The sequence below is a fragment of the Felis catus genome, chromosome A2 (genome assembly GCF_018350175.1).
Source record: "Felis catus isolate Fca126 chromosome A2, F.catus_Fca126_mat1.0, whole genome shotgun sequence".
In the NCBI taxonomy this organism is placed as follows: domain Eukaryota; kingdom Metazoa; phylum Chordata; class Mammalia; order Carnivora; family Felidae; genus Felis; species Felis catus.
In genome coordinates this window covers 140,471,578-140,485,873 of record NC_058369.1, presented here as the reverse complement: position 1 = coordinate 140,485,873, position 14,296 = coordinate 140,471,578, and the positions used below count along the sequence as shown (strand labels likewise).

The 14,296-nt window shown below is 37.3% G+C and overlaps 1 protein-coding gene across 5 annotated transcripts in view; it reads left to right on the top strand.

The window, feature by feature from the left end:
• Window positions 1-14,296, top strand: part of SLC13A1 (solute carrier family 13 member 1) — a 142,699-nt gene that overhangs the window by 87,848 nt on the left and 40,555 nt on the right. For 2 of the 5 annotated variants that reach the window (XM_019825748.2, XR_006594479.1), the window contains exons 11-15: window positions 841-947; window positions 3,926-4,035; window positions 7,149-7,310; window positions 8,742-8,879; window positions 10,908-11,073. In XM_019825748.2, coding sequence (XP_019681307.2) covers window positions 841-947; window positions 3,926-4,035; window positions 7,149-7,310; window positions 8,742-8,879; window positions 10,908-11,045 — 655 coding nt within the window. In that variant the 3' untranslated portion in view covers window positions 11,046-11,073. Of the gene's footprint in view, window positions 1-840; window positions 948-3,925; window positions 4,036-7,148; window positions 7,311-8,741; window positions 8,880-10,907; window positions 12,108-14,296 lie in introns of those variants that run through there. The other 3 variants (XM_019825750.3, XM_045052690.1, XM_019825749.2) reach the window with 2 other exon arrangements.

Genomic DNA, 14,296 nt, shown 5'->3' with positions numbered 1-14,296 from the left:
GGGTGTACATATTTCTTCTCAGGTTACAAAGATTCACTAGTTAATACTGCTGAATCTTAAAACTGAATTTTAATTATGTATGTCTGTTTCATTCATGTCTGGTTTCCAGGTGCTTATTAACAGTTGAGGCTTCTGGGAACCTGTCTTACTTGCTGGAATGACCTAGTGATTCTAAGACCCCATCTGTTCCTGAATCACTCTTAATTTGTACAGTGATCATTTATGAGCATCTCATAAACCATTCTAATAATTAATATTCTTGATTGAGTTTCACAGGGTGCAAAGCATTAAATGGGTTGATTTCATTTGTATGATATGGCTAGGGCCTATAATCACAGTAGCAGATGTTATATCTTAGAAAAACAGATCAATTTCTTTTCATAATTTACAGAAGAATTTTAGAGGACTCTAGAAACACCCTTTCGTTGCCACAAGTCAATACTGTGATGTTATACAACAATTATACAGGGCTTTGCCTAGTCTAGCAATTGTTTTGGTTTCAGTTCTCTGCCAGTATATTAAATGAAAAAATTCAAAGAAAAAATCACTTACCAAATCCTTGAGCCTTGCCTAAAAAGTGTGGGCCATTATGTTAGCATGTGTATTCATGGTTTTGAAAGTAGGAGACGTATATGGAAACAATGAGAACATGGTGTGAGATTTTCGGCTTCACTAAGTTACATCATTTAGTTGGAAATCCGTAGATTTTAGACCTGATTATCCAGAATAAATAATCTATACCTCCACTACTACTTGCATGCTTATTAGCATAGTCGATTGTTGTTTAGTTCATTCAAGTTCTTCCTGCTATTTTTAATGTACACATCTGTCCTTTTTCAGGTATCCTGGTTTTGCTACAGATTCAACTGTTGCCTTACTTATAGGACTTCTATTCTTTCTTATCCCAGCTAAGAGATTGACTAAAACTACACCTACAGGAGAAATTGGTTGAGTATTATTTATAATTCTGAATGAATTTGACAGAAGAGCAAAAATTACAAAATTCCATTGGTTTCAGTTAGCACTTAGAACAGAAGGAATGGACATGCTTCCACAGCGCCTGGCTTAGCACACCCTGTTTGCACACCGCAACCCTTATTCAGCCAGCACATGTTCTCCCCCTGCAAGGAGAACCATCTTACTTGGCAGAAGTGAGAAGTAGATTTCCTTATGCAACATGGTTAGAACTCCACTATGAGTGATACTGTTTGGTTCACAATAGGCCCACTTCCCCTGCCATAATCAGAATTAATCTTACTATTGGCAAACATAGGAACAAGAACTCTAAAGTCATACTTCATGATGAGCCCTTGATAATAAATGCTGAGGATCTAAAAAGGTGAAGAGTTTCAAGGGAAAGAGTATTTACATCATCATAGTAATCCTGGAGAGAATGCAAATCAAGCCCACATATAGCCAGAACCCTAGTGTCACAAATGAAAGACGTAGTATTCAGTGGAGCATTCATAGTCTTTGTAATACATGGACAAAGAAGTACCCTTGTTTATGTGAGCATACCCCCCTTCCCCTGACACACACATATTTTTTAAACACAGGATTCTGCTGTCCCCCCCCCCCCATTTATGCTATAATATAGCAGGTGTTTTTGGTAGTCAGATTCCTATGTTGTTATTGTAGGACAAATGGTTTAAAATTGTTTGGAAATAGTCTAGTAGAGGGTGGGGGGTTTTATTGTTGGTTTTTCTTTTATTTGTGCCGCCTTTTTTTTTGCATGGGTGGAACCTGGATTCATGGAGTTGAGTTGGCCCACCTGATTCCCTGTGTCCAAATTGATAAGCGACTAATGAGTCAGATTTCTAGGACATGATATATATAAATAGCATAATGTAGAAATAAATGCCTTTTGTTCTTTACTTGAGTCTAGAACATCTCAAAGTGTGTTATAAGGGGATATTGTAATACAGAGTAATAATTTCTGTGAGACCCTGAGGACACTGACCATTGAAGTCAAATCCCTATGGCCTGTTAGTGGCCAGTGTTGAGGAACCAATGCTTGGCTTAACTTCCCTGGTTCCCACATTTGAATCCTCCTCTCAGAAAAAGCCTTGCTTCTGTTGGGGAGAAAGAATTTTATCTTCCCTTCAAGATCCTTCCAGCTGGACTAAGACTCAAGTTGATAGGAGCAGATTAATGGTAGAAAATCAAATTTAATGGTGTACATACAGGGAATCCACACAGACATGGAAGTTCCAAAGACAGTGAGGCAACATGACCCTTATATGAGCTAAGAAGAGGGATAGGGGTCTGAGGATACAGAGGAGAAAGACCAATAGCAGGAAGGTGAAAGGAGATGTTTGGAAAACAAAGGTTACCCAATTATGCAGATAAGTTTCTTAGGTAAAGAGAAATCTTTGTTAATCTCTCTCTTCCTGGTACAAGCGGATAGTTGAGTGGGGAGGCAAAGAACTTTTTCTGAATCTGCTGGGGTTTTTTTGTTTGTATTTTTAATGTTTTTTGGGGGTTTTGTTTTGTTTTATTTTTAAGAGAGAGAGCACTAGCAGAGGGGCAGAGAGAGGGGGGGACAAAGTATCCAAAGCAGGCTCTGCAGTTATATCAGCGAGCTCCATGTGGAGCTCAAACTCACGAACCATGAGATCATGACCTGAGCCAAAGTTGGACACTCAACCGCCTGAGCCATCTAGGTGCTCAAGTCTGCTGGGTTGTGATTGCTTTTAACTCAAAATAACATTCATGACAAAGTCGCCCATCTTGGGGCAGCCTGCTGTTGGCCCCTATACCAATGTCTACCAGTCTCTCTCTTCTCATTCTTCAACTCCTGTTCTCCCTGATAAACTCATTCACAGTAGGTTTAAAAATGGCAAGACATTATGTGTTAAATTTTACATGAGAGGTATATTTCAGAAATGTTTGTGTTTTAACAGAAAATATATCGCTTTTTTTTGAGAGACAGAGAGAGAGAGAGCGCGCGTGCACACAGGTGGGGAGGGGCAGAGGAAGAGAGAGAATCTTAAGGAGGCTCCATGCCTAGTACGGAGCGTAGTGCAGGACTTGATCTCAAGATCATGAGATCCTAACCTGAGCTGAAATCAAGAGTCAGACGCTTAACTGACTGAGCCACCAAGGCAGGCCTTGATAGGTATATATATCCTAATTCAAGCAAGGAAGAGCAAAATCTCCATCAATAGTGAAGGTAAATTTGGTTTAGGTTTAACAGAAGGAGATAGGAAGGAGTCTTAGTAGTAACCCTAAAATCTCACCATGTAGAAGGCCACTTGTTACACACAAATGTTAAATGGAATAATATATTCATGGATGACCTTTTTTCTCAACAAATCAAATGAGCCATTATGACCTAAATATCAAAAGAAGTCTTTATGATAATTGCTTTATAAGAATTTTAAGAGTCTTATGAATGATACTTAAATTATTTAGTCTGAACTTTGATTTTAAACTGAAATCATGATGAATCTATTATGACCCTCCTCATGATTTGAAAAAATAAAAAAGGTTCAAGAAAATAGTGAATAAAATTATAATGCTACAGTGATGATATTAGAACCAATGTCGTATTAGACACTCTGAATAGCAAAGAATAGTATAGTCAATGCATTGTGTTACTCATAGTAGGCAGAATGTTAGTGGAATGAATGAATGAATGAATGAATGGCACTATAAATGATAATGTTATAATCTATCTAAATTTGTAATATGATCCAAAGGATTTTTCCAAGTCATGTTTATGTTTGTTTGTTTGTTTTGGAATGCAGTGTTCCACCTCAGCCAGGTAGAAATCACTCAAAGTTCAGATCAAGTTACTTACCTAAAAACAATAGAGGAATATTAAAAACTTCTTATGAGATGGCGGTTTCAGGTAATGAAAACAAATACATGTCATGTTGTCATCTTTTAAGCAATGTATAACTGTGGGAATTGTGTTTTGCAGTTGCTTTTGATTATTCTCCGCTGATTACTTGGAAAGAATTCCAGTCATTCATGCCCTGGGATATAGCCATCCTTGTTGGTGGAGGGTTTGCCTTGGCAGATGGCTGTGAGGTAATACTCTGTGTCTAAGATATTTAACAATTAACTAGACTTTTCCAAAGAAGAACAAGAGGCATTTAAGCTTTGACATATTCAACTTTACCCTATCATTTTAACAATACAGAATTCAATAGTCATGCAGTGAGTATACCACACAAACAAAGTGAGTTCAATAATTTTTACAGGCTGCGAGCATAAAACATCACTTTTTATGATGTCCCAACATGTCAAAAGGAATAAAGCAAAGAAGATTAGAATTCTTAAACCATGAAATGGTACTAGAAGACTAGCTAAGTAAGAAAGAAATGCAAAAATCATATGTACAATGACTCCTAGCAAAACATTTTGTTTTATACCTTTACCTTATTTCATGATGAATTTGAGTACCTCACAGACTTCTCTTCAGTGTATCATAGTCCAGGTGGGCCTGGGTGGCTCAGTCAGTTAAACGTCCTACTCTTGATTTTGGCTCAGGTCACGATCTCAGTTCATGGGATCAAGCCCGGCTTTGGGCTCTGCCCTGAAGGGCTCTGCGCTCGCACTTTCTCTCTCTCTCTCTCTCTCTCTCTCTCTCTCTGCCTCTCCCCTGCATGTGCTGGCTGTCTCTCAAAAATAAACATTTTTTAAAAATTTACAATATATCATAGTCCTAAGGCTGTCAAAGAAGAATAAGAAGTAACAGTACTTCATTACATCATTTATTTATTACATATTAAGTACATTAAAAGTACTTAGTACGTGCTGGGGCACCTGGGTGGGTCTGTTGGTTAAGCATCTGCCTTCGGCTCAGGTTAGGATCCCACAGTTCAGGGGTTCGAGCCCTGCATGGAGTTCTGTGCTGGCAGCTCAGAGCCTGGAGCCTGCTTCACATTCTGTGTCTCCTTCCCTCTGCCCTCCCCCTGGTCATGCTCTGTCTTTCTCTGTCTCTATCTCAAAAATAAATAAACATTAAAAAAAAAAGTATTTAGTGAATGTTTATTGAATGAAGTCCAGAGAGAATTTTACATAACCATTGCTAATACTACATTATGTCTAATTTTAGGGAGAAATAAAAACCACCATTAGGAATAATTCTTTGGCCTGTCATCTACTATCTAGTTTATATAAAGTAGAAGTCTGGGGAGGCCTTTGTCACTTGAAAGTCATTGTAGGGCTGCTGGAAAAAAGCATCTTCTTAAAAAGTCCATGAGAAAGTTTTTACTCTTTGATTAAAAACTCTCATTTCTGGGTCTTATAGTCGTATGTGAAACACTTAAAGCTCACAGCTGCTCCATTTCCTTATTCAGCCATCAGAGTAAAAAGGATGATGAGAGAGATGTGTTGTGTCCAGCCTTTTCGTTTCTGGAAAGTTAAATTTTTATTTTTCTCAAGGCGAATAACTATCTGCTATCTTCTAAATAGCCTCTAGGGAGATTGTCTTTTGCTTCTTACTTTATTGTCAATTTTTCTGTATAGCATTTGGACACAAAACTTCCGACTTAATAGGTGAAAAATCTCAGAAATTGTCTCAATTCTGAGTGCCACTTATAATGCCTTTTTACATCTAGATTTGGCTTGCCTCATAGACCACTCAAATTTAAATGATAGAAATATAAGGCAAATTCACTCTTTTCCCCTACTATTTCAGAAATAATGAGATCTGGTTTCTCAGAATCAGTAACTTCCGTTATTTTTATTGCTAATTTGAACTGTGAGGGAATCAGAATCGGTCATTCTGACACTGATGTTAACTTTGTTCATGTCTCCTTCCCAGAATATCTGTCCGGAATGGACTCTAGATACTCAAAGTGATTTTAAAAGCATTGGCCAGACCCTAGAATTGCAAAATCCAAGAAAATTAAAAGGTGTGGACTTCCTCTGATACACTAGCCCCTCCCACTGGAAGAATTAGGGAAACCATAGAAGGAGGTCTCGTTTGCTGTGAAAATCCTGGTACATAGAATTAAATTTCTGTGGGATATCCAGAATGACCCTATCCCTGAGTGGGTATATTGAAGCCATGAATTTCAAAAATATGGCTGTGGAAAAATATGCCCCTAGAAACTGATTTTACAAAGATTTGGAGACAGTTCATTTTTTAAAATTTTGTTCCAAACTGTAATTAGTTTGGCAAATGTCCAGAACTCAATAACCCTCCTGGGTGGGAGTGGTGAGAGAGCAGCTAGCTACTAAAGCATTCACCTCTTTGTAATTCGCTCTCTCTTAAAAGCCTGTTAACTTTGTTTTAATATAATCACAGTACACTAAGTGTCTCAGGTATGAACAATATTCATATAATCCTAATGGCAAAATTTAAATATTGATTTAATAAAAAATGTTGATATATGAGTAAAGGAAATGGAGGGCCAGGAAATACATGTATGGTGGATGGTGTAAGAAAGCTGAATCCTTGGGGCGCCTGGGTGGCGCAGTCGGTTGGGCGTCCGACTTCGGCCAGGTCACGATCTCGCGGTCCGGGAGTTCGAGCCCTGCGTCAGGCTCTGGGCTGATGGCTCAGAGCCTGGAGCCTGTTTCTGATTCTGTGTCTCCCTCTCTCTCTGCCCCTCCCCCGTTCATGCTCTGTCTCTCTCTGTCCCAAAAATAAATAAACGTTGAAAAAAAAAATTAAAAATAAAAAAAAAAAAAGAAAGCTGAATCCTTATGTAACGTATTGGAAAGTCAGTAAACAAAATCTAAATTAGCAAATTAGGAAAACACATGGTTTAAAAAATAGCTGTAAATAGCTAATATGGGTTGAAAATTGTCTCTGGGAAACACAACGTAGGAATAGAGAGAGGCAGACCAGAGGGCTTCCATTTTCTTAAAGTCCTGTAGTACCACATGATTTGTCCATATAAATTAGGTAAAATTAAATTTTAATTTAAAAAACGTGAGAAGGCAATTCAAATTTCCTAAAGCATGTTGGTAGGGTTAAAATAAGAATAATTGAGAACTTCTCCATGTCAGAGCCTCCTAGATCTACCAAACTATGGGAAAATATGAAAGATGAAAGTTATATTTTAGAAACTGTGTTCTTAGGGCAAAGGTTACATTTTATATATTTAAATTGTGTCTGATTAAAATGAATTGTTCACAAATAACATTACAAATTATTATTATTTTCTTTTTTTTTTTTTTTTTTTTAGGAATCAGGACTATCTAAGTGGATAGGAAATAAATTATCTCCTCTAGGTTCATTACCAGTATGGCTAATAATTCTGATATCTTCTTTGCTTGTCACATCTTTAACAGAGGTAGCCAGCAATCCAGCTACCATTACCCTTCTTCTCCCGATATTATCTTCATTGGTGGGTATCTCATTGATCTGCTTTTGTACTCATCGAAAGTGTAGTGTTCTACTTTGCTTGTTCTCATATTGTGGCATGGGATCATTTTTGGTGCGAATGATCTTCCTATAAGTAGCTTATAGAGTGGTCTTTATTTGGGTTGATACTTTTTTGGGAGACCTCAACGCAGAACTCTGTTCTACATTCAAGCAGCAAGATCTTAAGAGAAGTACTTACCTTCTTTCTGCCCAGATTTTTCATTTGCAGCTAAGTACAAGGGTCAGCCTGGATCCTTTCCAGCTGTGAGACTTTGGGATTCAGTGTTTCCTGGCAACTTCAGTATTTAGATGTCTAACACTGACACTTCTCCCTCCAGATTATTCCTCAGTTTCTGAGAAGTGGTTCATATAGGTGATTTGCAAGTGAATAAGAAGCTAGGCTTATGCTTCCGGCTTTAAGCTTAAATGTCTTAGACATGGTTGTTTCTCTCTATAGCCCAGGGAATAATTTTAAAAGATAAGTAAAAACCAGATTTGCAAGGAGAGAGAGGAAACGACAATCTACCTTTTTTCTCCCCACCTAGCTAGCAATTACAAGAAATAGCGTTAAGTAAAATGTTTTCCTTATTGGGACGGCTAAGTTTGGTGAGAGGTAGCACTTTAAATTAAGAAGGATTGCCCTTCTGAAATTGTTCTCCTCCAGCTCAAGGCGCATATGATAGCATTCTTAAGCTGCTGCTTCAAATTAGAGAAGAAATGTAGGCAGTTTATACTGGCAAAATACCGTTTTGGTTTTTCTGTTTTTTATTTCTCAACAGGGCACAGATGAAATGGCACAGTTAGAAAAGTTAGATGATGAATTAAGAATAGGAGTGACTCTTCTTCTGTGAAGATCCCTAAGCAAATTTTAAATTATATATGGCGCAGAGGCAGAAAAGTTAATGGAATAATGAGAAGCTTTGGAGCCAGAGAGACATAAGCCCCTACATACGCTCTGCTGCTTGCCATCTTTGTGTCTGGACTTTAACCTTTCTGGGCCTTAGTTTCTTCATCTGTTATTTGGGGCTATAGTAGCCATCTCATAGGTCATTGGGAAAATTAAGTTATTTTATATAAATACACACACACACACACACACACACAGCACCTAGCACACTGGATAAATGATAAATTGCTTCTGTTTTTATTTAGTTCCTGGAATAAATGATACTTAATTTTCTAAATGCACTGAGCTTTAATACTTATGTGGGCATCAATAACCATATAGACAACAACAAGAGGAAGAGACATTTCTGAAAAATATTCTTCAAGCTAGAGTTGCATTTATGTGTACAATTTTATGTCTTTAAGTTTTAACCTGCTTCTGCAAAAGTTTATTATAATAATTTTGCTCATTTTGATGCTTGGTGCCTACCTCAAAATTTCACTTAGACTCCTTTGTCTTTCCCAACAGGCTGAAGCCATTCAAGTGAACCCTCTTTATATTTTGATACCTTCTACTCTGTGTACTTCATTTGCATTCCTCCTACCAGTAGCAAATCCACCCAATGCTATTGTTTTTTCATACGGCCATCTAAAAGTAATTGACATGGTGAGTGAGCTGAAAGAAAACAATCAGGTCCAATGTCTTGCGTTATCGCTCCTTTTACACACTAATCAACTTCCAGGGAAAGCCTGGCTTGAGTTCTGTTTCTGAAGGTGAGTACATGATTGGTCATAGAATTGTTTTCAAGAGTGATACCAGAAGCAAACATGCCATTAGAATTTGCAGTCACAAATACAGATACTGAATGCATCAGTAACACTCTGGAAGAGGGAAAAGAGCATAGACTGTGTTCCACACAAGGGCTTAAACTTACATGTCAAAATCAGAATCCAACTTGACCTAGGCAAAAGGAAGAAATAGGATTAATGAAATTCAGCAGTCACGCCCTGTGGTTTTCTATCACAAACATCTTTGCAACCAACCAACATTCACTTTGAATAACATACTGGGCTCAGTGCCTGCTGATGAAAAGTCGTCTTTCTTGTTGTGATTCTAATAGTGGCATCTGACACGAAAGTGCAAGCAAGTCATAACGGAACATTTGGTGTGGTGTCTACATGTGGTGTTTCTTCCTATCCGATGGGGGGCCCCAAAATGCGGGGCAACGATCAGGTGGAAGCCACCTGAAGCAGAACAGAGGAGATAGAAGTTGGCTGAATGCACCACCAGAGAACAACGGGCAGGACGGCAGAAGAAAGGCTGTCTGCAAGGAGGCAGTGGGTGGGGGGCGTTTTTAAAGGAGGAAGGTGAAGAGGTTTGGCAATATATGGAATTTTCCCTTTTTTGGTAACTGAGCCTGGTTGTAAGTAGCCCATTGGTCATTTAGGGCCTTTGGATATTTGGGGGTGGGTCGCCTGATGGGCCTGTCGGTATTCAGCCAGGTGGTCACTGTGGCCCTTTCTACATTCCCTTGCTCATGGCTGTTTGCCGTGGTAGGCAAGGACTAGCTTGAGAACACTCTAGTCTCCCCCAAATCTTGATCACCATCTTCCAAACCAAACCAAACAGGAATGTAATGAAAGTAACTTCCATTAGTTTCCTCTGCAGGTGCACTCCCCAGGTAAGTCCCAGCTCCCTCCTGCCACACACATTGCTGTCCCTACATTCCTGCAATGTAAACATTTTGGAAATGCCTCTATGCAGAAGTCACATAATATTCTTTTGGAAAAGAAAATGTGTAGGACACCATATAACCAGTGTCCTGTGCACATGAATTTAAACAATAAAAACAGGATTCTGGAATAAGTGAGTGGCTTGCATAGAAAGAAAAGGAGACTTCCTATAATAATCATCACTAGATATCTCCTTTTGCTTTGGGGCTCCATGCTTTAAAACAGAGAATGAGAGGTAAGCAGTCTTTCCCTGTAAAAAGTCAGACAGTAAATATTTGACACTGTGGGCCGTATGCTCTCTGTCACAACTACTCAATTCTGCCATTGTATCACGACTGCAGCCAACAACAATATGTGAGCAAATAGTCATAGTTCTAGTACCATAAAACTGTATTTACCAAAACAGGTCATGGGCAGTATTTTGCCACTTGTCTCTGTTTTAGTGGATAGAAAACAATTTTGAAATTTTTAGTAGCTACTAGGATGATGACATAAGAGCCAGAAAAATGGGCACTCTAAGAAAGATGGATAGAAGTGGCATTTTATTAAATCTCAGTAGGAGAATACTAAAGGCTAAACTAATAATGGTATTGAGTGAACATGAAGGATCCAATTATCATATCATGACCCGAACCTTACCCACTGAAAGACAAGACCTCAAAACTCAAATTCTGATTTAACATGAAATGGCAATTTTTTAAAGGGATTTTTTCTTGAGTTAGTTGATTCCAGTATATTCCTAAGAGGAACCTTTCAGCATCTCCAACTAAATGTCATTTAGCTGGGGACGGATTCTCCTTTGACATGAATGGAAGAATTCATTGTTTTATGAAATGACAACAATTTACACACATCATTTAGGGTGCATGTAAATCTGGCGTATACTTTCTGCTACAGTGTTCTAACTCTCCTATAGGTTTTCTTTTGGGGAGACTGACATTTATGCTCTTTCCTGTTCAAGGTTAAAGCTGGACTTGGTGTTAACATCGTGGGTGTCGCTGTGGTGATGCTTGGCATGTCCACCTGGATTGTGACTCTGTTTGACCTGTCTACTTACCCTTCTTGGGCTCCTCCAATTAGTAATGGGACCATGCCATGACAAGCCTGAACATTATAACTATCCTGTGGTGAGTTTTGAGAACCATTGAGAATTCACTGCAGATTTGGCTTTGGGAAATTGATGACACATTTAAATTAGTCCTGATGTAGCTTTTGTGGTTCCAGTAAACGCTCAAAACCTGCTGGCATAACCCAGAGTTCACACCAAAGAGCGTCTCCGTGCCTTTATCAAGAAGCTCACAGCTGAGATTTTGCTCATAGACCTTATGCATCCTGCTTCAACGTAAGAGTAATTTATAACATGACCTTCAAAGAGATTAGGTGATTTATTTCATTTTATAGTTTTGGTTTGGTGTAACATTTCAAACATCAATTTAGTATTTCAGAAACTTCCCATAAAGCTAGAAATAGGAAATAAAACATACCAGTTAATTAGGTACTTGGATAAATCATTTCTGTAGTGTTGCTGAAGGGAATTTGTTGAAAAACCAAAGCAGTGGTCATCTGCTGGTGCAGAAGAAAGGTTTAATTTAAATGAAATCTGCACTCTATCATTTAAAAAAAATACCAGATTATTTTTGACGTATACATATGATATGAAAATTGAAATTGAACTGGTAGTTTCAAAATTATAGTTGAATCCACTAAACAACAGAAATCTCATAGATAAGATTAATGTCTACTTGACCTTATGGTTGGATTAATATAATTCATACCTTTATATCTCAGTGCACTAAGAAATGCATTTTGTAGAGCTGTGAATAATGCTTGCTATGATTTGCACTGTTAGCACAGTGTAGGTATAAAAGAAAGCTAAACACTATAAAACTATTAACACATTTATGCATATGTATAACAGTTTTGTTTATATGTTTATCTTATAAATACATAAATACAAAATATAAATATAAATCAGAAATACATAACATCATATGTAAAAAGAGAAGATTCAGAAATCTAAATGAATTATCACTATGTATAGAGATAGAAAAAAGTAACATAACTCCATTATTTTCAACATTGAGGCAAAATATCAGATGAAAAATAAGAATAAAAAAGTAAAACTGTTGACATATTTACAAAATAAAAATTATTAAATTAACTATTGAACAATAATTTTATTATTACTAAATAGTTAATAATTTAATAATTATTAAATTAATAGTTATTAAGTTATTCATGGGCAAAAAAAAAAGAAAAAAAAGAAGGGGTGTCTGAGTGGCTCAGTTGGTTAAGCATCTGACTCTTGATTTCAGCTCAGGGCAGGATCTAAGTTTGTGGGTTTGAGAGCCCCATGTCAGGTGCTATGCTGGTGGTGAAGCCTGCTTGGGATTCTCTCTCTCTCTCTCTCTCTCTCTCTCTCTGCCCTCACTCATGCTTGCTCTCTCTCTCTCTCTCTCTCTCTCTCTCTCAAAAATAAACTTTAAAGCAGAAAAGGAAAGGAAAGGAAAGAAAAAAAGAAAGAGAAGAGAAGAAAAAAGAAATCTGAACATCCAAACAAAAATAGAAAGAATAGTCTCCTAGCACTCAGGATGTGAAAAAGAATAAGGTCTATTGACATTTCCTAAATTCGACTACAGGGGAAAAAACGACAATGAAAAACAAAATAATGTGCACAGTTAGGAAAGGATGGAGAAGTTAAAACATAACAATTCTCATGCTAAAAATAAAGTGGAAGACAGGTTAAGAAAATACTTTTGGTATTTTTAATCTTGATAGAAGTCATCAGCCCTCATTTGGTTTTTATGCAAATGATGGTACTTATAAGGTTGTTCTTGAAAATTAAATATAGCAAAAGGTAGTTTTTAAAAAGGAAGACATTCCTTTAAAAATTATATATTATAGATTGTCTATGTTCATTGTCTATTAGTCAATGCAAAATTTATCATTTTTTTAAAAATTTGTCCATTTAAGCCTTACAATATATTGCTGCTTTATGTATGTCTTCTAAGTTCCCCCTATTCACTTATTTTTTTCCCTATCATATGTTATACTTTTACTTATGATCAATAGAATCTATTACTTTTTGGCTTTTTTTCTAGTCATTCAATTTATCACTGCTGAATTATATTATGTGATGAATACATTTTAATTATGAAAAAATGAAATGACTTTTCAAATTAGAGTGAAGAAGTTTTCCCTTCAAAAAAATAATACAAACATTTCAGCTTGATTCATTTTAATGAATTGCTTCCACAGCTGCCAGCTAAGTACAAGAAAAATAATACTTAGCCAAAATTTGTTTAAGTGAGCCATACTGTTCTCTTGCTCCACCTTTATGTTTAGTTGACATATCAAAAATGACTTAACTCATCCATTTCACATTTGTCCCATTTACATCAAAGTTCTCAAGCTATTTTAGTTTGAAAGTTGTGTACTGTCTTTGGAAGTTTCCAAAAGGCAATCTAAACAGATGATCAAACAAATCTGTGTCCTCCCACTCCATGGTAGAGAGTGTTTTTGTTATTATCCTGATCCTTTCTTAAAGGTTAACTAGAAATCTTTGTCACTTTAAGTCCCAGTATCTTCCTCAGGATTGGCTCTTGTCTAGATAATAGTAGCAATTTCACTAAGTGCCTATTTACTGTCTGTTCGTGCAAGTGTTTGGAGGCCCCACTGGCGTATGTGTGCGTCTTTCACTCACGTCAGCTGCCTCTGTACATGTCAGCATCTCTAGAATTCAGACTTCCTTCCCTTCAAATGTCTGCACTCTTTCCACCTCACTTGGTCAACACGGCTTTGTTCTCTCCTTTCAGCCTGGGAGGTAGGGAAGTATGCTTTTAACCAATGAGAGTCATCAACTCTGTTATCAAAAATTGATAATATAATATACTGGTACCTTGGAAGTTTCTTGACATGTATACTACATAGTATAATACGTAAAAGATTTATTATTTGATACATTATTGTATCTCTGCCATGGCTAAATATTTGATAAAGATTGGGGCGCCTGGGTGATTCAGTCATTTAGGCGTCCAACTTCGATTCAGGTCACGATCTCACAGTTGATGGGTTCAAGCCCTGCATCGGGCTGTGTGCTGACAGCTCAGAGCCTGAAGTCTGCTTCAGATTCTCTGTCTTCCTCTCTCTCTCTGCCCCTCCCCTGCTTGTGCTGTCTCACTCTTTCTCAAAAATAGATAAGTATTAAAGAAAAGTTTTTTAAGCAAAAGAAGAAATGAAGCACTTTATTTTTTTAATGTTTATTTATTTTGAGAGAGAGAGACACACAGAGCATGAGTTGGGGAGGGGCAGAGAAAGAGGGAGACACAGAATCTGAAGCAGGTTACAGGC